At 36.6% G+C, this 23741-nt stretch overlaps 3 protein-coding genes and 3 long non-coding RNA genes across 7 annotated transcripts; 1 reads left to right on the plus strand and 5 right to left on the minus strand.

The window, feature by feature from the left end:
* Window positions 1-611: 611 nt before the first annotated feature.
* LOC125472469 lies at window positions 612-3077 on the plus strand. Of its 2 annotated transcripts, none has more exons than XR_007254434.1 (4): window positions 612-1228; window positions 1620-1809; window positions 2262-2560; window positions 2713-3077. It is a non-coding gene; the product is annotated as an uncharacterized LOC125472469 (long non-coding RNA). The 2 variants fall into 2 exon arrangements; XR_007254435.1 differs by having other exon boundaries at window positions 1624-1809.
* A 450-nt stretch (window positions 3078-3527) lies between these two features.
* LOC103937870 (disease resistance-like protein DSC1) lies at window positions 3528-5606 on the minus strand. The gene is made up of 2 exons (XM_048573913.1): window positions 4323-5606; window positions 3528-4178 (listed from the first exon to the last, which is right to left on the minus strand). The coding sequence occupies exons 1-2, from the start codon at window positions 5604-5606 to the stop codon at window positions 3528-3530; spliced, it is 1935 nt and encodes a 644-aa protein (XP_048429870.1).
* A 367-nt stretch (window positions 5607-5973) lies between these two features.
* Window positions 5974-7920, minus strand: LOC103937867 (disease resistance protein Roq1-like). The gene is made up of 2 exons (XM_048573970.1): window positions 6291-7920; window positions 5974-6088 (listed from the first exon to the last, which is right to left on the minus strand). The coding sequence occupies exon 1, from the start codon at window positions 7309-7311 to the stop codon at window positions 6535-6537; it is 777 nt and encodes a 258-aa protein (XP_048429927.1). The 5' UTR covers window positions 7312-7920; the 3' UTR covers window positions 5974-6088; window positions 6291-6534.
* Window positions 7921-8624: 704 nt separating this feature from the next.
* LOC103932895 (disease resistance protein RPV1-like) lies at window positions 8625-9158 on the minus strand. Its single transcript, XM_048573914.1, has one exon. It carries the CDS (start codon window positions 9156-9158, stop codon window positions 8625-8627), a length of 534 nt encoding a protein of 177 aa, XP_048429871.1.
* Window positions 9159-9172: 14 nt separating this feature from the next.
* Window positions 9173-10771, minus strand: LOC125472470. Its single transcript, XR_007254436.1, has 3 exons — window positions 10713-10771; window positions 10042-10111; window positions 9173-9250 (listed from the first exon to the last, which is right to left on the minus strand). It is a non-coding gene; the product is annotated as an uncharacterized LOC125472470 (long non-coding RNA).
* Window positions 10772-10991: 220 nt separating this feature from the next.
* Window positions 10992-12317, minus strand: LOC125472468. The gene is made up of 3 exons (XR_007254433.1): window positions 12176-12317; window positions 11764-11818; window positions 10992-11042 (listed from the first exon to the last, which is right to left on the minus strand). It is a non-coding gene; the product is annotated as an uncharacterized LOC125472468 (long non-coding RNA).
* Between the last annotated feature and the right edge of the window lie 11424 nt (window positions 12318-23741).

Raw genomic sequence — 23741 nt, forward strand, 5'->3', positions numbered from 1 at the left:
ATGGAAATTTAAGTACGAAATCCGCCTATGCCTTAGTCACAGGCCGGTTGATTTGTATATGGACTACGTATTAATATATATATATATATATATATATATATTGTTGGGGATTTTGGGTATAGAGGCTGTGTGTGGAACCAGTGATGCAAGGGCGAGATATGATCAGTTACGCTCAACCTGGAAGGGGGAAAACTCATGCTTTTGGGATTCTCATATTGAATAAAATCTATAAACACAACGCCACCTACGCCCACATATATGCGATTTATGTTTGATTATATATGGTCGTGGATGGTGGTCTTTCCAATATCACCCATGCAAACACCTTTCCAATCATTAATACTTAATAACGATTTAATTTGCTCGATGGACTTTTAATTCCAACCATTCGCAATGCAAGGAATTTAAATTTGATCAAATCAACTCAACTCTTGCAAAGACTCGTTTTACTCAATTTTATTTTTTCTGACGTCCTCCCCTTGTCTTGACTAATTGGGCTTCGTTTGGAAGTCGGCCCAAGTGACCTTGAATATGCCAGGGTCAGGGCGAGTTGGGTTGTATGACAGAAATGAGCTGCGACAAGTGGCAGAAAATCCTAGTCCACTTTGGAGAATGACGTGGCAACCTGGAGCTCATACACTGACAGACAGAGAGAGAGGGCTTTGAAAAATGGCAATGGCTTGGAGGCTTCCCACCCTGCTAGCAACACCAGGAAACCTCCATCACCATGACTCCGAAACGCTATCGTTCCAAGCCTCGCTGTCATGATGCCGGAGTTTAGCTACAGACCATCTCCTTCCTTCGTCATCTTCTTCCACCTCTACCGCCACTCTTTTGTATCCTCCCTTCAACAGGAAAGCTTTCATTTTTCCATTTTTATTCACAAATCGCAAAAAAAATCCCATATTTTTGTTTACAAACTTGAAAAGAACCCATATTTGTTTTCAAATTTGAAAAGAACTGAATTTTCAATTTTTGATTTGTGTGTGCAGGGACCAATACGTGGCGTTTCATGAAATGTACGGCCAGGGCGAGAGCTGGGGCTGTGAATCTTGCTTGGAGGACACTCGTCAGACCCTCCAGCATACTGGTGGTCGACGCCACCGAGACTTTGGGGAGGCAGATTGTGAGGAGAGCACTTCATGAGGGACATGATGCTAGGTGCTTGGTTAGACCGAGACCAACCCCTGACGATTTTCTAAGAGATTGGCGTGCTACTGTTGTCAATGTAATTCCAATTCACTAACTCTTATAAATTTTAAAGAGCCCATAAAAAAGTGAGTTTTAATGCCCAACTATTGAAGCTATCATTGATAAGCAGAACGAGCAGTTCATTCGTTAAATGATCAGTTTGTCCATTAAAGCATATTTTTGTCTAATTTTGGTTTCCTACCTTTTTGTGTATTTATGTTATTCCTTGTTCAAATAAAAAATAGGAATAAATTAGAAAAGGTCTATGGATTGTTCAACATTTAAAAAAAATGTTGCGATTCAATTTAGAGATTCGTGTATCCATCTAAGATCATGAAGTTATTTTATATGTTGCAGTAAACATTACCGGACTTACTAATGTGTCCTGCGTGCATTTTTGGTCTTATCTAACCATTTTCTCCATTTAGGTAGATTGGGAAGGAAAAGTTGCTCTTACACAATGAAGTTATTTTATTTGTTTTCTATTCCATCCACAACTGTGACAAGCATCCCGAAGTTCCACTTATGGAGATCAAGTATTGCACTGAAAAGTTTCTCCAGGATTCATGCATAAATTAAATCACGTCATAATTCGTTTATGTGGATTCATGGAAGCAGGTTTCACTTAAACTTCCTCTCTTACTATCTTGTTACTGGCATATCCAGATTTGTGCTTCACCGTCAGCTTGATGTTTCAAATTAATTTCCGTATCTTCTTATTGTTCTTATTCTCATGTAGCACTCCTCCAACCCCCATTCACTTTCTTTATCAGAACAACAATTAAACCAGATAGAGTTATAAGAAGTTGCATGTTTAAAAATCATTCAAAACACAGGCATGCATCTAAGCACACACACCCTGAAAAGGTATGCATATGCGTGGAGAATGATCATATGTTCGGAAACGAATCTTTCCAAGGACATGATTTCATAGAACAATCAATAATTATGTATGCTAGTTATCCTTCTGTCATTACAGTTTCTTGTGTTTCGTTGTGAGATGGAATATCTATTTTGATGTTAGTTTTAGCTACGACGTGAAAGGGCTTATCTTTACGTTTTATTCTCAGGGGATTATTGGACAGTATGCAGTATTGCAGTGCCTATATTAGAAGAGAAATCAGTATGGGGAACAGATGGCCCCACAAGAATTGCATACATGGACACCCAGTTTAATCATGCATTGACCGTTTCCCTGGTTGATGTTAGAAATACCTTCTTTTTGTTTACCTCTCGTTATGGTATCTGAACACTTTTTATTTTTGGTATTAGTATGTAGCTCCTCTGACCCTTATAGGTTTAAGAAATGAGAAAGTCAGCGGGAAGCTTCTCACATTTGCTGGCCCCTCGCGCTTGGACAACCCAAGAGGTGAGCGAGGATGTTTACCACCAGATGCCCTTCATTGTCCTTTCTTCCTCTAATTTTTATACTCTGCAACTGAGCTTAAGGCCAGCTCCTACTGTGCCTCACCCTCATTATAACCAAGGTTTGGGGTTTTTAAAAGTGCCTTTTGCTTTCAGGTAATAACATTGTGTGAAAGGTTTGCGGGGCAAGAGGCAAATATAACAAGAGTTCCAGTTTCTATCTTGAGAGTAACCCGTCAGCTAACAAGGCTTTTTGAGTGCACAAATGATGTTGCTGATAGATTGGCATTTTCAGAGGTAACTTCTTAAAATGAAAGATGTGAATCTGATAAAAGAAAATCGTATTTCAGAATGTTTTATTTGCACTCATTTTTTTCTTTCTTTTTGTTCGTATGTTTATGAGGAAATTAGAAACAAGCTCAAAGGCCTTGCACTTTTTTCTTTTCTCAATATCGTTGATTCTATATCAAATTTTGTCAATATAGTTATCAATGACAAAGAAGGTCAAGTAATTTTCTCAATATCGTTGCATTTTTTTTCCGTAAATGTTGCTTATTATTTTCTTCAACAGGAGTTCCAATGAATTTTATCTTTGTTGTATCTATTTGTCAATGATTTTAGTTGTTTTCTCTTTTGACAAAATTTTCTCTAAATATATTATATAAATTTTGTTATGGGCTTCGATTTTTGAATCAACCGAATTCTTTGGTTTGTATAGCAATCTTAATTGATAGGTGATCTATTATGACGCAGGTATTAATTATATTTGTAGAACTCAATGAATTGTGGTTGAATACTGGATGAACTACTCAAATTTTTTATCTTTAAATTATTTTTTAAAGATCAGTTTAGGAGAGCCCTAAACCAACAACAGATTAATCCCTTCGACTTTTATCCCTTCGACTTGCATCTGGCTCATCTCTTCCAAGACTAGTCGTCTTCTTTTGCTTCCTCGTCGCCCACTTTCTCCCTCAGTCATCGCTTCCACTTGCTTCCTCAGATTCATCGCTTCCACTGGCTTCAGGATCACCACCCTCACTTTCTTCCTCAGAGTCATCGCTTCCACTTGCTTCCTCAGATTCATTGCTTCCACTGGCTTCAGGATCACCACTCCCACTTGCTGCATGCTCATCTTGTTCTTGTTGCGACATGACATCACATTTTAATTTCTCAGCATCTTCGGCATACAATAGGCACATCCCACACTTTTCCACCACCAGATCGTTTTCCACGGCATACAAGTGAACAGAGACCTCAGTGACGCGGTCGTAAAAAGCAGAGGACCATTTTGTTCTCTCTTCATATTCAAGGTCTTTATACAATACGAACACATGCTGTGTATTTATGTAATCAGTAGAGCCATCATCAAATCCTATAGTGTAAGAACAATTGATTTCATGACTTTCCCCCTCTCCAGTTTTGAAATTGTACTTCCATTCACACACATATGGATAAAAGCATCCGGATGTAACAAAAGAGAGAGCGAATCCCAAGAAACCTTCACGAAACCAATTTGCAGGAAGCCTGACATTTATTGAAGCCCCCTCATTTTGATGTAGGAACCAATTTGGAATTTTATCTCCCGAACATACAATGGAAACTGAGGGCCCAGAGTACTTTTCCTGCAACATTGATTGACATCTTGTTACTTAACAGAGAGAGAGAGAGATACATAATCTTCCTCTTTAAACTTTTCCTGCAACATTGATTGACATCATGTTACTTGAGAGAGAGAGAGAGAGAGAGAGAGAGAGAGAGAGACATACCCGACCTTCCTCTAACAAACATAAGCAATCTGCCTTTAATTTCCCTTCTTCCTCTTCTTCTTTTAAATTTGAAGATGCAGTTGAGAAACATACGAAATCTTCTTTCTCTTCTTTTAACTTTGAAGACGCAGTTGCCGCTCGCATGATTCTAAGCTGTGAATCAACCATTATGCTGCTCCTTGCATCATAACCACCCAACCTTCTGCAATCATAAAAAGTATGTTTCTCTTGTAGCAATTCATATCTATTCCAACATCGTGTAATTGCAGTCCTTGAACTCAATACTGTCTTCAGTGACTTGCAATCATCTGCATGAAGACGACGTACCATTGGGAGCTCTGGTAAAGATCGAAGGCTCTTGCAGTTGAATAAGCACAGCCTAGACAGCTGAGAAACTTGTTTAATGCTTGAGGGTATGCTCCGAATTTTGGTTTCTCCCAGATAAAGAACCCGTAATGAGGTTGAGCAAATGACACACTCAGGGATTTCTAATATACCGCTGCCATGGAGGTTTAGTACTTCAAGTGAGAGAAAACCAACTGAGCCAGTCGGCTGACAAAACTTTTGAAGTTTCCGACAGTAACTAAAGCTGAGCGTTTTTATATTTGTTAATTCGTAGATGCTACTTGGGACAACTTCAAGTTCAGAGCAATGAGAGAGATCAAGTTCCTCAAGAGATTTCAACTCACAAATTCTCGGTAGGAGACTCGCAATATTCATGGAATTCCTCAGTTTAAGTTTGGTGAGACAAAGGAGACACCTCAGTGATGATGTGGGCAATACTTGTATTCTTGTGTGAGACAAATCTAATTTACCAATACCCCCGGGAAGCTCCCAAAACTTTTCAAGAGAGGTGCAGCCATTTAGACTAAAAGCACCAGAGACTTTCAGCTTGCAAGTGTTGCTTGGAAGTTCCTTGAGTTTTTCACAATGGGAAATATACAAGGAAGAAATTCTTTCATGAGACCAAACTGATGACGGCAACTCCTTTATGCCAGTGGAGCTTAAATCTAAGAATTCAATATTGTCTGGCATCTCTGGAAGGTACTCGAGACTCTTGCACAGTGAAAGATTAAGATGAGTAAGTTTGTCAAGATTTTTAAAATGCTGAGGAATTTCAACCAAACTTTCACATCCATAAAGATCCATATGCTCAATACTGTCTGGCATCTCTGGAAGATACTTGAGACGCTTGCACGATGAAAGATTAAGATGAGTAAGTTTGTCAAGATTTTTAAAATGCTGAGGAATTTCAACCAAACTTCCACATCCAGAAAGATCCATGCGCTCAATATTTGGACTCCCCAAGATATTTGGAAGTGCAGTTAGACGATTGCAATAATTAAGGTAGATCACTTTTAAGTTCTTAGGATTCTGTAACAAATCAAAGAGAAAAGGTAAGAATTAACAACATAGTCTGAATAAGTTTCTGCACTACATCTTACACAAAAAAGAAAAACTATAACAAGCACATATACCTGGCCTCCATCCCAAAGTTGCGTGACTTCGCTGAAGCAAATGTAAAGCTCAACAAGATTTTCAGGAGAAAATTCTGGGGGCAAAGATTTCAAAGGATATCCCAACCACTCAAGATAACGAAGAGAATTGGGAAGAAAGAGAGTTTTAATGTTCAATATTTTGCTCATCACATAATCAATTTTGAGCAATCTCATATTATACATCTTTTTGAAGTCTGCACTATCCAAGTTTTGCTCTCCAATCCTTGACCACCGGGGAAAGATTATGGCTTGAACGTTTTCAGTTCCCTGACAACCAACAGCAAAGTACAAATGTGAACACACTAACACACAACAAAATTTAATCAAAACTACATCTGTAGGAATATGACTTATTTTTTGTAAATGAGTTTTCTCTAGCTGTCTTCTCATAGCAAGTACACAGTATTTTATCGATCTATTTCTTTTCTTTATTGTTTAAAAAAATTGTGAATCCACTTGCAGCTCTTACCGTGTTATTTTTCAATACATGATAGATATCCTCATCAGTGAACAACCTAGTGCGTCTTCCGGGCTCTTCAATACATTGTTGGCGAACAATTGACCAACCCATTTCTTGTACCAAATCATGCATATCTATGGTTCCCTGTTCCGAAGCAATCGATATGAGAGACCTATCACAGAGAACTCTAATTCCATCTGCCGCACATGAACCACCATGCCGTTGGCCAAAGTCTACCATCGTTTTTACATGCTCACATAGGATCCCCTTTATAAAAGCATGCTATATCAAGAAATACCTCCTGCACATTTCTTGGTAATCTATTATAGCTTACTCTCAACGTATTTTGAATTTCTTCATTGGGATAATTTCTCAGTGTGCTCCATGCTTCTTTCCACTCGTCTTTGCTCTCACATTCAAAGAATAGGGAACCCAAAACTTCAAGAGCCAGTGGAATGCCTCCAGCATATTTTACCACCCTTGCCGACAACTCTGTATAATCTTCTCTGGGAGAGTTACCCTTGAAAGCATGAAATTGAAAGAGCCGAAGAGCGTCATCAGTTTTTATTTTCTGAACCTCATATATATATTTTTTATCACTAACAGCTTTCTTGAGTACGCCCCGTTCTCTACTTGTTACGATGATTCTACTTCCATCTTCGTAGTGTCCAACTAGATCTTTTATTTGCCTCCAGTCACTAACATCATCAAAAACAATGAGAACCTTTGTACGGCCGAGCCTTTCTTTAACATTCTTCATATTTATGGAGAGATTTTTTTCCTTTAAGATCTCTTTAAGAAGTGTTTTTTGCAATTTAACGACTCCGTCTGTTTGCTCTGCCTTCTCCCTAACATTGTTAAGAAGACAAGAAGCTTCGAACTTAGAAGAGAGTTTGTTGAACACAGCCTTAGCAAGGGTGGTCTTTCCAATACCACCCATACCCCAAATGCCTACAGTGCAAACACCTTTCCAATCATCAGTGCTTAATAACGATTCAACTTGCTCGATGCGGCTCTCAATTCCAACCATGCCCTTTAAATCACATAAGGTTTCACGTTTCAATTTCGTTGAAATATCTTCCACAACTTCCTTAATGAAATCAGCCTCCGTCCTGCAAAATAGGATTACAAATGATAAGCGATGTATAGTAAACCCAGTTCAAAGACACTGTTCACGCAGTGTGTTGATGTTTTTGCCTTGCACTGGTTCATTTCCTTTGTATTTTTTATTTTTGCATAGTAGAATTACTAATATGCCCTTTGGCATAGCTGTTGTCAAATTTTCCCACGTGTTGGTCATCTGAGATTGCTTTCCTCAGGTGTCGCTCCCTCTCTTCGACATCATTGTTCCTCTTTGCGATTAGGAGAATAAGGAATTAGGACGAGTAGAAGCCGATTTAGTAGCAGCAGCAAAACTATAGAGCAAGATTTGTTCATGAAGGAAAGAGATTTAGTCCCTCTGTATGCGAACAAGGTAAAACCCACCACTCCACCCTGCTCAATCTCAAAGTTTCATGGATTTGAGCTAATTCGCACACCCATTTGTTTGCTTAGCGAGAAAGTTCGCATGAATTACAAGTTCTGCTTCAGCTGGGATAAGCTGTGTATTGTGTTTATACAAGTATATAAGGCAACGATGACCTTTATTCTTATTCTTATTCTTATTCTTATTCTTATGTGCTGAATGTTTATCAACATTCACGTTACTTATCAGCGTTCACGTTACTTAGGAAATGGTGAAGGCGGAGGACCAAAAGGCATTGTCTGTTGGCATAATTGGTGTCCCGAATGCCGGAAAGTCTGCACTCACTAATTATATGGTTTGTTGTTTTCGATTTTGTGGTTTAAAGGTGTTTAATTTGACCCTTTTTTTTTAATTTTTTTATTTGTATGAATGTTGAATATGGTGTTGGTTTAGCTAATGATTATATTGAGTGTGGTTTATGGTTTTATGGTTATGGTATTAAGTATTAAGTAGTTTTTTTCATTTGAATAACAGTTTGCTTGGTGATGTGGTGATTCATTTTCGAAAAAAGATGTTTTTGTGATGGGGTTTTCGGTAAGGTACACACACGTTAGTATAGTGAAGTATTGGAGGGAAAGATATGGGGTAAAGTTTCATGTTGTGTAAGTTTGGTGAATTGGTCATGGTTTAGAATTTTATGTCAAATATGGTTAATTTGTGTTTCTCAGTGTTATATTTGTATTGATTATGAATAAGGTTCAATTTACCTAATAAAAATTTGAAGTCTATGTAATGAATATCCTTTCCTATAAACAATAAAAATCAAAATTTGAAAAGAAATAATCACAAGTAGAAATTGATGCAAGTTACAAAGTTAGTTACCATTTTTTGTTTGAATAATCAAACCCAGATAAACCGGTTGCTTCCACCAAAGCAGCTTTCCAAACGTTCACCTTATCCCTGGTGTCCTCACGATTTTCATGTTGAGCAAATGCATCTGCATAACTCCGCTTTTGTTTTCGCACATCTGATGGACTGGTGTCGTAAAAAATGGATACAACCATCTGGCCATATTTCCTTTTGCATTCGAGTATATGCACGAGTTCATTCAAGCACCATGTGGAAGACGCATAGTTTTCGGAGAAAATGATCACCGAAAGCCTTGATTTCTCTATTGCTTCTCGTAAGGCGGGTCCAATTTCGTCTCCTCTCTCCAGCCTGTAGTCCATGTAGGTTTCGATTTTCTTGCGAAGTAAGGCATCATAAAGATGGCTGGTAAAAGTAAGACGGGTGTCCTCACCTCTGAAACTAATAAACACATCATACTTTTCTCGAAGAGGGGGGATATTAACATCATCAACAGCAGTAACAGAACCAGCAGCACCAGAAGAAGAAGTCCCAATCACCTCCATCTCTCTATCTCTTAGAAAGACAAGAGAATAAAGCGATCCAAGGAAGTATTTGATTACAGAGAGAAGATAGAGAATCTGAACAATAGTTGCACCTGAAGCGATCCAACGAAATAAAAAATTGTACTTTATTATGTGGACTAAGTTACAAATGCCAGGGAGGACAAAAAATATAGACGATCGAGGAAATTATCAAAAAAGATTAGACCAAAAAGAAACCATAAAAAATAAAAAGACGAAATTTCTCAGCACATTCGGCGTAGAAATTGTGTGCATTCAAACAGAAGAAAAGTGAAAGAACGAAAAGTAGAGAATGAACCCCACCTCCTCCTCCTCCTGATGCGAGGAAGTTTCCCAGTTCTTACTGAGCATGTGCACAAAGTTACGAACACTCCAGAGAGGACAAAAATTAAATTTGAAGAGACAAGGATTAGTCAACCAAAAAATATTTGATAATGCTACTGCTTAAAAATTTTCTTTTAAATATGCTTAATTAAAAGAAACAAAAATGAAAAAAAAAATATTCATTCACTCATAATGACAAGTTTTATAACTTTTGTGAATGGGTCAACTCTGAAATCCAACATCATAATCCATAAGCTTTAAATTTATAGATCTTTTAGACATTGCAAACAAATTGTTATGACCAATTGAAAAACAAACAGCTGCAAACAAATTGGGAAAAAGGAAAAAATTTACAAAGATGCAACACACATATTAAAACAACACATATAACATTATATGCAAACAAACTACTAAAATTAAAATTTCAATTTGAGTATAATAAAACCTAAATAGAATATGAAACTTTCTTCTAATTGTACAAAATAAAAACCAGATGGTATAAATTTGAACTCAATAATTTTAGAAGTTTTAAATCACTTACCTTTTGTGTAGAGAATCTTGCAACGCAAACAAAACTAACTTGACGTTAAATAATGCCACGTTCTCAAACCCTATGAAAAAACAACATAAATATTATTCAACAATAAATTTATTAAACTGTGAAGTAACAAAATCGTTAACCACCACCAAAGATTTTTTACCCTATAAAAGAAAAGAAAAAAAAAACTGAACCACACTACAAAAGAAATAAACGGAAATACAAATTTAACATTGAATGACATTTGATATACCAAATTTTTTTAAAGAATGAGACAAATACCAAGACACATTTATATTGTATAAACAATCATCAATATAACTAGCATATGGGCACACACAAAGTGTGTAAGAAATTTTTTATTTGTGTTTTTGAAATAGAAGGAGAGAGGAAGAGAATGATAGAGAATGTGGGAGTGGGAAGGGTTTTTTTTTTATTTATTTTTTTTAATTAGGAAGTTAGGATTACATGTAGGTGAGGCTTTGAAAAAAAAACACCAAAATTTGGTTTTGTGAAATTAAATTTCTGCCCCATATTTCTTATTTATGTTCTGTTTTAATTAGAGGATTAAACTAGTACTTTCATAGAGTTTTGGTTGATAATGAGTGTTTTATTAATTAGTAGAGATTAAAAAAATTTGTAAATTCTAAATATGACATTACTTGCCAGCTCACCCTTTTTTTTTTCTTTCCAATTTCAGTAAAGGCGCTTTGTAGCTTATATAAATTGTTGTGGCACTAATCTGCAATAGAAAACGTAGTCAAAAATAAGATGTACAAAACAATAACACTATAACAATATTTTTTTTCATTCAAAGCAATGGCAACACACACACACACACACATATGTAAGCATTTATCAAAATGATTAATAGAGATTTGCAAATTCCAAACTCAACGGTACTTAGTAGCCGGACTCACCTTCTTTTTTTTTTTTTTTTTTTTTTTTTTTTGTCAATCTCAACAAGAGCACTCTTTAGTTATATAAATTGCCCTGACAATGATCTGCAATATAAAATACAGTTACAAATCAGATACACAAAGGACCAATATTACAATGAATATTTTTTTTTTCATTCAAAGCACTAATAACTGAGAAATCACTATCTAGGCACGTAATTTTTCTTCCTCTTTATTCTTAAGCTCTGTTTCTAAGAAAGATTAAAAAAAAATTTACAAAGCTCACACACTTTAAACTAAGAAATCTCTATCTACGCACATAATTTATCTTCCTCTTTATTTTTCCCCTCTTCTTTTAACCAAATAAATTTTTTTAATATAACTAAATATAAATCCCAAATCGTAATCATCATAAGGACTTCACTCAGCTACCTAAATGACAATTTACCTAAGCATACACACATATATATGTAAATACCTGGGCATTCTTATACAGAAATTTCATTCATAAAACACACTCCATTTTTTATCCAACACAAATATACACCTTAAATTATAATTTGAATGTAGCTGAACGATGTAATTAAAAAATAGGAACAAAGAGAAAACATTATCTACATCATCCTTGATTTTGTAACCATAATGACAAACTTGCTTTACAACAATGAGTGCCTATACTGTTATCTACATCATCCTTGACTTTGTAACCACAATTTAAGCATTCATAATCATGACTACATCGTAGCCCTAGCTAAGGAAAGTTAGTTCTGATAAATATACATCGAAAAAGCCATCAAAATCGCCTAAATTCGCTATATTTTATTACCAGAGCTCAAGAATACTGAATTCCACAAAACCCCAGCATCAGTAAACACCAAGCCCTGAAACAAAATTCAAAAGCAACAAGAAATGAACCCAAATTAGACCAATAAACACTCAAAAGTTTTACAATATATTTAGCTTTAATTAACCCCAAATTTGAAAACAAATTATGGAAACAACACAGGAAGCAAAACCCAATTCATCATCTCTCTACCAAAAGATGCAGAAACAGGTGTACCAAGCAGCAATTTAACTAATGAAAACAAGCGGATTCAATATTCACAAAATACAAACTAGAACAAACACATATCGAGCTCAAAAAGCTGACTTGATCCAAATGAGTTGACCCAAGTCTCCTTAAACATACAAAAATCCAGCTAAAGTTCAAAGCTCTGTGAAATTTTCAAAATACTCACCTGAGATAATTCCCTTGCAGAAAACACAGATGAATCAAAGATCCCGGAGAAGGGTTCTTGAATCCACAGCAAAGCTTCCTTCTTTTTCCACAAAGACAGACTTTCCCGGTCAACAAAAAAACAAGTGCCACCTACGATTTATATAAAAATATTTGCCCAATAATTTTTTCCGGGAAAATTGTAAAAAAGTGTGTGAATGGAGATGGATAAAGAAGGCCGGCCATTTTTGTCCAACTTAGCGACGACTTAGGGACTGCAATTTAGTGCCGTTGGCTCAATAGACTCTTGCCTTTGAGAGAGTGCTTGACTGGCTTTTTCGTGGTTTCTTTTTCCAAGAAATGGGAAAGTTTTTTTTTAATATTTTTACTGTTAAAAATGTGTTTCTATTGGTCTATAAACAGTTATCACTACGAAAAGCTTCGGTCATTTCTGTGCTTTTGTGTCCAACCCCATTTTTTTTTTTTTTTTTTTCATGATAAAACTATAAAAGGCTTTGGTCCGTATAGAGGTGGTCGGTATAGAGGGATTTTTCGGTATGACTGTCATTCGATAGTATGTTATGTTATTGGGTTTTTTTTTTCCTTTTTTCCATGATAAAACTATAAAAGGCTTTGGTCCGTATAGAGGGATTTTTCGGTGTGACTGTCATTCGACAATATGTTATGTTATTGAGTTATGAGTTAAACAAATTTACATGAGTATTTTTTTTTATTTTTTTCATATTTAGTGAATTTAAGCACAATTGTGATTTACTAGAATTTATGATTAAGGGTGTCACCATCATAAGGACGTTAATTTTGTATCGTAAAAGACAAATGTTATAAACTAACAAATAGATAGATGTGTTATAAGATGAGTGGATCAATAAGGGCACATGTCAAAGTGGTGATGACAATGAAAAATTACTCATTAGGCTCTTACAAGATATATGCTAATGATACTCTTTAAGGACCTTCTGTCACCTCACAGTTTAACGTCAATTCTTATACCAATATTATAAAATATTGTGCTAAAAATATAGGGTAGAAGATAATCCATAGAGCTTTGAACTTTTAGCTTATGTGAGTATTTTGAAATTTTCCCAGAGCTTTGAACTTTGAGCTGGATTTTTGTATGTTTGGGGAGACTTGGGTCAACTCAATTGGATCGAGTCAGTTTTTTTAGCTTGATATGTGTTTGTTCTAGTTTGTATTTTGTGAATATTGAATATGCTTGTTTTCATTAGTTAAATTGCTGCTTGGTACATCTGTTTCTGCATCTTTTGGTAGGGAGATGATGAATTGGGTTTTGCTTCCTGTGTTGTTTCCATAATTTGTTTTCAAATTTGGGGTTAATTAAAGCTAATATTGTAAAACTTTTGAGTGTTTATTGGTCTAATTTGGGTTCATTTCTTGTTGCTTTTGATTTTTTTTTCTCCACCTGCTTGTCTGCTCCAGATGAATTGGCCATTGGATCTGTTTAGCACCATGTCCCATCTAGCGCACTCCATTTTCAATCTGCTTCCCTATTGCCCCTGTATCCTTGAGCGTTTTCATTGTAATCAACTCAGACGAATCAATCTTTCCTGCGTTTATAAGGAAAACTGGAAAAGGATCTTCACCGGATCATTTTCCGGAGATCTTAGAGATTCTGTGATCGTAATTGTTAATCGTATATCGTATGATTAGAAATTATTTTAAAATTTAAAATTTAAAATTAAATATAAAGAGTACCTAATGAAAATTGATCACATGATTTACGATAAATAATCACGATCACAAGATCGCTAGGATCCTCAGAAAAATAATCCGATAAGGATCCTTTTCCCGTTTATAATATCATCCTTAACTTTGTAATCCCAGTAGACAAACTTACTTTACAACTTTTTCAGTGCATCCAATTACTTTATAATTTTTTATTGTTTTCTATGCCACAAACCATGTGGCTTGATTCAACTCACATTTTTTAAACACTTTTTGTCATGTCATCAGTTTTTTAATTATTATTTTATCATTTTCTATGCCACAAATGTTGTACGTGGGTTTGAGAAAATCAAGAATAGATTAAAAGAAAGGCACCACAAATGGAGAATGGGTGGATAGAAAGGGCATATGCGGTAATTTACCGTACAGAAAGGCACAAAGCATTGACTGAAAACTAACGTGAGGGCGTTTTAGTCTGTCTACTATTGATAAACAGTAATTTTGTGTTGGGTTTTAGTATAGGTATAAATTGTGCAACAATCAAAGTCAATGGTCATATTCTAGTAAGAAAACGTTTTATACATAGATAGTTTTATTTACACACTTTTTTCTATCTCACATACACCTTGTTAATTTTTATTCATTAATCTTCTTCAATTCATTCAATCGGACGGTCAAAAATTAAGAAGAGTGTGTGAAATAAAAATGAATTTGTCGATAACACCTCCCTTATACGTATATTATTGGACTTTGCTAATGGAACTCACATCAAAAGTGAGTCCTCACAAACTCACCTAACACGTGGCTCCTATCTTTAAAATATAACTTAAAAATCCGAGGACAATAATTGGGTACTCATTAAAGAGTACTCAGCTTACTGACTACCCTACATGGCCCATCACAGATTTAACACATGTCAAATGAATTTCACCCCAAACTCTTCCTATCTTCGTAACCAAACAAGCACCATCTTATTCCTCCCTTCTTGCCGTGCAGACAACCCCCTCTCTTCTCTGGCGATTTTGCCTCTCTGTTCCTCGATGATAACAACACCTATCTTCTCCTGCGAGACCAACCCTAAATCCCTTAGTTCTCTAGTAAGCCCACCCCAAAACCCTCTCTTCATCGGCGAGCTCGGCCCAATCCCTTACTTCCCTAGCAACCCCAACTCCACCCACTCTCATCTGACGACCTCAACTACCCCAACCCCTCTATTCACTGACGAGTCCAACGTCAACCGTCTTTTTTATGGCGTCCCACCTAGTCCTCTTCGATATCAATCCCACTCTAATCCTTTTTGATGGGGTTGTTGTTAGGGTGCACGGAGAAAACAAGGCTTGAGGGTGAGGGAGATGATTAATGCTTGGTTACAAAGATAACCAATGTTTGGGACAGTTTTAGATAAGACAAGTGGCCTATTCTCATTGGCCCACATTATGAAGTCAGTAAATTGGGTACTCCCTAGTGAGTACCCCAGTATTGTCCAAAATTCGAATGTAATTTTGGTGTACATTTATTTTCTACTTTAACCCTTTGCTAACACCAAGCCCAAGGTTAAAACCAAATGACACATCCTCTTTTCTTGTCATTCTTGAACTCAATATCTTGATTCTTCACCACAAACGGCCTCAACAACCTCTGATTTCATCGAAACTTACAGTATCTTGTGTCGTGGAAAAAAAAATGCTCTCTTTCAATTAATGATTTAATAAAACTAAAAATTTGGATCTTAAATTGTAAAATCAATTAAGTCTTCCATATAAAACAGCTCCAACAGGGTTTTTCTCCTAGATGGTTGAGGTCATTAATTCATGGTGGATTTGGTGGTTTTTGAGTTCGTCCATTATGTTGTTGAGTTGGGATGTGGTGGTTGGTGGTGCGGTGCTGATGGCAAATGTGACGGTGGAATAGATTGGTCGTCGTGGTGGTGAGAAAGAAAGGTAGAAATGGTGGTTATTGGGTTTGATGGTTGTGAACAGAGCGGTGAGGAAGATGACGGTGGAAAAAGTAAGAAAGAACAAAGTCAAACAAATTAACAGAAGACAAGTATTTAATGCTCCAACATGTTATGTGGTTAAAAAAGAAAAATAATTTTTATGAATGATTGCAGGTTCCATTGGAACTGTATGGGAAAAACTTGTGTACAGTTTAGTTTATTATTGAATTTTGTTGAATGACATTACAAATCATTCAAAACTCATCACGTGTTATGTCTTAAATATAATTTTTTTTTATCATTTTTTCATATTTAAAATTCTCATAATTATTGTTCTTCCTAATTGATATAGATCAATCTAAAACAAAAAGGGTACATCCATGATAACTTTTGGTAGATCAATGAATATTTTTAATCGTGGATATTTATTTTTTTATTTTTGTCAAAACTGTGGATATTTATTAGATACAAAAGTTGCGGACAACAATTCACATTACATTGAACTGTGGCTAAAAAGTATATCGCCTTTGCACGTTTTAAAGGCGAACTCATAGCTAAGCAGTTTTTATTGTGGAGCAAAACTTTGAAAATTGATCTAACTTGGATGTGTAATTGGGTTTATGCATTTTAATGATTAAACTGATAAATATTTCAACCACATGATTTAATATCGTAGTATCCTTTAGCCTTTATATGCCACAAAAGTTGTGGACAAAAATTCACAATACATAGAATTGTGGTAAAAAAGTACATCGCCTTTGCGCATTTAATAGGTGAACTCATCGGTAAGCAGTTTTGATTGTTGACCAAAACTTCAGGAATTGATCTAACTTGAATATATAATTGAGCTTATGCATTTTAATGATTAAATTCATAAATATCTCGACCGGATATGAATTTAATATCGTAGTATCTTTTAGCCTCTATATTGGTATCTGTGGCAAAAAAATGGGTACCTCGTCTAAATTTTAAAATTTTATTTGAGAGGAAAAGATAATATTTGTATTTCCCATCAAACCATTCCATTGTTTTTTGTGTCAATTGTTCAAATTATCGGGCTTGATCATGAGATTTTAACCTTGCCCTGGTGTATCAATGTCCAAGTTTATGAAATAAAAGAGGAATTTAAAGATGCCATAGAACTTGTAATAAAGTTTTAAAAACTAGAGACGAATTAAATGGGTTTGTTGAACCTTGTCTTGGACGGACTAGGATTATCTCTCCTCCTCTTTCCATCTCCTTTTCTCACATTCTCTATTTTTTCTTTCTCTTTCTATAAAAGACTAATATAAGATGTTGACCGTGGATGCAAATTTTTTCCTCCTTGTTCTTGGACAAAATTGCACCTAGAAACAAATAACACATTAAGTCAAGGCCAAGAGTTTCACGCACCCATGATGAATGGGGGGACACATTAGGTCAAGGCCAAGAGCTTCACGCACCCACGATGAATGGGGGGGGGGGACTTTGGCCGAAGAACATCCGATACCAAAGTTAGAATTTAGAAAGAAAAAGTGTTTGGAGAATTTTGAGTATTTAGCAAGAGTGTAGACCTATGTTTTTAGAGAAAATGGGGTAGTATATATAAGGCATGGGGGAGAAGCTGGCCGGCCCTTTGTGGTGTTTTTGAGTGTAGTTAATTGGTAGTTTAATTAGCTATTAATAGATTAATTAGGTAATGAATCTATTAATTAGCTAATTAACATAATTTAAAAGGAATGTTTTGGGGGCTACCTTATGGAGAAGATGGATGAAATAGATTTTGAATAAATACCTATTTTGGGCACTTTTAACTTGATTATGGGATGATTGTCCACTACTCATGCGTGAGAATTCCGGTGCTCCTCAAGGGTAATTTTGTCCTTTCTGCCCAAAAATCCACGTGTCGTCTCTTGATTATTTTTGGCTCCAAATTGACGTGGCTTAACCATGACCGTTGAAATAGGATGGGAGGGAAGGGGAGGGAAAAAAAAAGGGGCAGAGAATCCTACTTCGTATTGGACAAATGATGGCTTGAGACTATTAACTTGGAGTCGGTGCATAGAATTTTATTCAAAATCATGCTTTATATCACTACACCCAAATAAATTTTACTCAAAATCATGTTTGGGCCGAGAATGGGCTAACCAAAGTTGAAAGCCATAATTCTCAACTCAATAATGATTCCTCAACCCAATGGGCTTTCAGCCCACAAAAGGACCTCTTTCGCCTAAAGAAGTCACTTCTTTAGCTTCTGGCAAAGTGAAGTGTTGTATAATCGGTTACTCTCAAAAACCACGTTCACTATAAAAACAACGCTCATCTTGTTTGAGTACTTGTGCCCTTACATCTTGATACCAATTCGGCACACCTATACTTGCGCTGTAGTGGCCGAACCTGGTGTATTAGATCTTGAATTTTGCAATGAACTAAGCAACGTTGTCTTCAAGTTTTAGAATCCAATTACAAGACTCGTTCTTTGCTCGACCGAAGTCACTCAAGTGCAAAAGCTAGTAACATGCCATATTTATTATACTCGCCCAGCTGAGCTTAATCACGAGTTGTCACAACCTCATTCACAATATAAACATAATTAGTTCATTTACTCAGCCGATTGACATTCTAATTTTTAGGGCAACACCTATTAAACCCAATACTAGTTTTTAAATTAACTTTTCACGCCCAAATTTTATTCGATGTGTATTCCGACGATGGCCGGATTAGTAGCAATGAAACCGTCGCTCTCTTCTAGGGCTCCGGTTTCCCTAAACAGGTCATTGCGTAGGTACTCTCTATCTGTATATATGTATATTCTTGAATATATGTGTATAATTGTATGTGTATGATTATATTTGTGCAAATATAGTGGTTGATCGGGATTTGATGCTCGTAGAAATGTGTGCGAAATCAGATTGATTTAAATTTTAAGTCTAATTGTTGGTGAAGTGGTTAATGTGAGCTCGAGATGTCGTAATTTTCTGATCCGAGTTGAGCTTTTTATTTTTGTTATTATAAATGTGGAATTCATGTTCATTTAGTTGAAACTTAATAGTTTGATGGAAACAAATGGTATAAAATAAGTAGATGAAGGATTTATACTACAGTTAGTGAGGGTTAAGAGAGCTATGTTATCCGGTCGATCTTGGGTGGTAAGAAGACTTCAGAATGGTGATACATGGCATTACAATAATGTAGTAGTGAAAACCTACAACATAAGACGACCATGGAATAGTTAGGATTGTAGCATATGAGGGATATTTGTTTGGGTCATGATCATATTGACAAGTAGGTTTTTGAAGCTGTATATTTGTTTGCTGAAGGAATTTCCGTAGAAGATGATAACCGAGGGCATAAGATATTAAACACTGATTAAATGAAAGAATTTTCTCATTATGTTTTGTAACATAAGTTTGGATACCCAACCCACCAAGGTGTTGCTTCACAATGCTTTCCCAGGGCAGGTTCAGTGGTTGAGCTTTATCCACAAAACTTGAACATTTCAAATGATTGGGTCGGTGGAGCAACGACTGGGGTTCCCTCGCAAGTTGTAAACAAGGGGATCACTCTCTCTGCAATGCAAGATGTACTTGGCCTCGCAACATCAGGACCAACAACTTCCCTACCACCTAGACCACAGGCAAGTTTTGGAATCAGACCATCAGGACCACCAGCTAAGGATTCCAAACCATTAAATATATCTAGGAATGGCTTTGCTCTTGACTCATCTCTTGGAGATGATGTTTTTCTGCAAGTCTATTTCAACCAAAGCAAAATTTTCCCCCTAGCAGTGTACCAGGCTCATCAGCCATTGTGCCAGTATCTGCTGGGATCTAGTCTTCAACTAGCCCAAGACACAGGTTAGTGGCCAGCTTCCGCAGGCCCATTCATTTGAAAACCCAAACCAACAAGTCTCAGCTCAGACTAGCCCTTCTGGAGTTTCACTAGGAGCTGGGAACTCTGCTTCTAGTTAGTCCCATATGACATGGCCTAGGATGACTTGAAATGATGTTTAGAATTACACCAATATCTTTGTGAAAGTTGACACAGACAGAGATGGGAAAATCACTGGTGAACAAGCCCGCAACCTATTTCTGAAATGGGGACTACCAAGAGGTAGGACAATTTTTTTTGAATTCATCTTTTGGCTTGTGTTTTATAGTTACAGATGCCATGTGGTTTATTGAAGCTCTTTTCTTTTGTTTGTTTCTCTTCTATGTTAGCTTGTAACTAAACTGGTGCATCTTTGCAAAAGTTGTATTGTCCCTATCCCGGAGTTAAAGTTGTTTAATTTTCCTCTTCAGGGTGGTGGCACTGGCCGACTCACAATGTTTAGTTGGTGGCATTTGGCTTGAATTCCTGAACATAAAAAGCTAGATCAAGCATATTGGGAGATGCTTTGCTGCTGGATGTTCCTTTTTTTGCTTGATGTGTTGGTAATTTGATGTAAAAACTTACTTTATGCCATCGATATTTTGTAGATATAAACATTTGTAATTGGGAGTAATTTTTTGCTGGACAATTGACATACAAACATCCATAAATACTATAAAATTGAGTCATGTCTGAATGTGCAGTCTAGATTGATAGAATGCATGGCATTCATTACACCTTTTTTTTTTTTAAGTTCACGATCAGTTCTTTAATATTAGCAATTTTAATGATTGGCGTTTTACATGTTTTTAACGCATGGCATTCATCACACTTTCTTTTTGATATAGTGATAGGAGCATATTTAGGCGACTTACTTAGCTTGTTTTCGTGCATCTATGTTGGTAATTCATAGTTATTTTAGTCCTTTATGCTTCTTTTGTGTGTTTTCAGGTTCTAAGGGCTTAGGGAGCAAGAAAGTGCATTTTGAGGCTATTTGGGGCACTTTTGGGCATGGATTGGATAGCTTAATCATGGAGCAAAGAGGATGGACGAAATTGAAGCCTTGTATGCTCTTTGGGGACATCAAACAAAGGGCCTAGCCCAATCAAACAAATCCTTTGAGCCATGGAAAACCTCTAGCCCAATCAAACATATTATACCATGCAAACCAACCTATTTTAGACCCATTCTATGTACTTAAACCCTAGCCTTTTAAACTAGCCTTATTATCACTTCCATTCACTTATCACTCACCACATATCATTCATTTATCACTTAACATATCATTCACTTATCATGTCATTCACTTCCATTCACTTATCACTTATCAAAACCACCTATCATCACTTATCATCACCACATATCATTCATTTATCACTTAAAATCATTTCATCACATTCTCCCTCTTTAATTCCACATGCATTCACTTCATCATTACACCACCATTCATTCTTTATTCCACATACACTCATCATCACACAACCTAGCTAACCCTACATGCATTCTTTATGCAACTCTTCATCATTCCACCATTCATTCTTTATTCCACAAACAAGTCACATGCATTTCCACCTTCCTACTTCATCATTTCACCACATTCTTCCTCTTTAACTCATTTCATTATTCATTCACTTTGCATTCATTCAATTCCACCCCACATGCACCCTTTATTCTTCATCATTGCAACCATGGCACATTTACACCAACAAAACAACTCCCATGCCATGGCCTACTCATATTCCCATTTCCTTTCCAACATCTCACATGCATTTCCACCTTCCTACTTCATCATTTCACCACATTTTCCCTTTTATTTCCACATGCAATTCTTCATCATTGTAGCCACAAACATCTTAAACAAATAGCCATATACATCTCCACTCCTCCTATAAATACCCTTGCATTCATTCATTCAAAAATCATCTCATCTCATTCACAACACAACACACCACAAACACTTCCTTAGCCTTGAGTTTCTCTCCCTTAGAATCCAAAAACCATCTTCCATTTCCACCACTCCTCATCCATTTCCATAATTTCCCAACACTTCCATCCCCCCAACCAACTATCCCTAGACCTTATGCTACAATAAAGAGGAAGATAAGAGGGCCTAAACGTTCATACAATTCAAGATTGAGTTGTTGGAATGTTTAGGCGTTTCTTTGATTTCAATGTTTAATTTCAATTCTCTTTGTTTTGTACGTATGAGGAAATAAACCCCCTTTAGCTAGGGGGTGATTCGAAATATATGTTTATGCTTGCATTATGATTTGAGTACTTCTAATTACGTTTCATAAGTTGTGAATTCAATTTGTTTAACTATTTGATTGATAACCTATTTATGTATGTTTATTGAGAGTCGACGCTTAATTTTCATGCATGAATTTGACGCTAGAATATAAGTGAGTTTCACGTAATAGTTATGAACTTATATTCACAAGTAGTGGAGGTTGCTTATAAACAATCGCGTTAAACAAATTCTTGGCATAAGTTTCATGCAATCATAGTAACGAATGCCTCGTCAACACTTATAGTTTTCATGATGCTTAATGATTCTTGCTTGTATCTCTATTATGCAATTCATGTAGGGAACTTGTGAGGAATGCTTTGGGTTGTCGTATGCAATCATCCAATTCATTAACTTAAGGAAAACTTGACGGTTAATTTAAGCGGACCTAATTAACCCGGGGCGTTGAGAATTCATGGTTTATTGAAAAGCAATTAGAAATCTTTTTATTATGCAAGTGTAACATGTGTGGAGATGAACCCCTTAGCTAGCCATCCCATCCATTCATTTCCGTCAAATCCGTATTTACAATTTGTTTTCTTGCAATCTATCCATTTTAGTTTACTTAATCCCCTTTTACTTTATTGTTCATTTTAGTTAGAAATCAATTTAGTTTGTGTTTTTAAAGCATTTTGAATCTTTGGTTTGTCTTAGTGTTTTAAAGTTTAGTTTTGCATTCTTTGAGTCTAGTATAGTGTTTTATATTGTATTTTTACGTTTTTGAGTCAAATCCAAGTGATTTTGCAATCCCTCCTAATCCCCGGTCCAGAACGATCCCTACTTATACTTATACTACAATTGACAAAAAGAGGGTTTAATTTGTGTGCGTATAATTCTCGCATCAAATTTTGGCGCCGTTGCCGGGGATTAGCAACTTTGCTAATCCCTTGGATTGTTTTATTTTCGTTTGTTTTTATTTTTCCAGATTCTTAAATTTGTTTTGTTTTTTTTTTTTTTTTAGGTACTAGTTCATGACTCGGAGTTCTCATCCGATTCGTGAACATATCCTGGAGTGATTAGGTTCATCGTCCGGCTGCAAGACGTAAAAGAAAGCGCTACTTGGGAGGCAACCCAATACAGTGAATAAAGCTTGTTTATTGATTTCCGAGTGATGAAAAAAAAAAAAACATGGCAGAAAGATGGAGTCTTCACAAAGGTTGTGTACTTGAGGCCCCACTACATGGCAATACTCTCGGAGCAGGAGGTCTCGGAGCAGGAGGTCTTGGAGCAGGAGGTCTCAGAGCAGGAGGTCTCGGAGCAGAAGGCATCGGAGCGGGAGGCACCGAAGATAGATCATTCAAGGCCCCAAACCTTGGTGGAATGCTGGATGACCCAGGAAAAAGGTGCCTCTGGAAGAAAGCTGCAAACCGTTGACGGTCATCAAGCTCATCAAGTTTCCTCTTCATGCCTGTAGAATAATTGTTGGCAAGCACGTGTAGACTTCGATTCTCGTGCTTAAGCTGTCTGATCTCCTGCTTAAGACTCTCCACCTCCGCCATCAAGGATTCAACCTGACGAGAGCGAGCAAGAAGGCGTTGGCCCATGTTGGACACAGAGCCAGCGCACTGAACACTAAGAGCCAGGGACTCTTGAACGGCCAACTCATCGGACCGTCCTGAAAGCAGCTGACTGTCTTTGGGAGTGAGGAGGTTCCGAGCCACTATCGTAGCCGTTGTGGGATCCGTCATCACAGAGTCCTCCTCTGTAAGAGGGCCATGGGAAGATAAGAAAGACGGGCACCATACCTTACCCTGACGAGGAGCGACCGGATCACTGCTTAGACTCAAATCTAAGCAAAGGTTCGATGGGTTG

The sequence above is a fragment of a genome, unplaced genomic scaffold (assembly GCF_019419815.1).
Source record: "Pyrus x bretschneideri cultivar Hongxiangsu unplaced genomic scaffold, Pyrus_bretschneideri_v1 Contig7, whole genome shotgun sequence".
Lineage (NCBI taxonomy): Eukaryota > Viridiplantae > Streptophyta > Magnoliopsida > Rosales > Rosaceae > Pyrus > Pyrus x bretschneideri.

Coding starts and splice junctions, on each gene's coding strand:
- LOC103937870 (XM_048573913.1), bottom strand. CDS start 5,606: ATGGATCTTTCTGGATGTGGAAGTTTGGTTGAAATTCCTCAGCATTTT. Junction 4,179..4,322: donor GTTTGTTAGAGGAAGGTCGG/GTATGTCTCTCT, acceptor TCAATGTTGCAG/GAAAAGTACTCTGGGCCCTC.
- LOC103932895 (XM_048573914.1), bottom strand. CDS start 9,158: ATGGAGGTGATTGGGACTTCTTCTTCTGGTGCTGCTGGTTCTGTTACT.
- LOC103937867 (XM_048573970.1), bottom strand. CDS start 7,311: ATGGTTGGAATTGAGAGCCGCATCGAGCAAGTTGAATCGTTATTAAGC.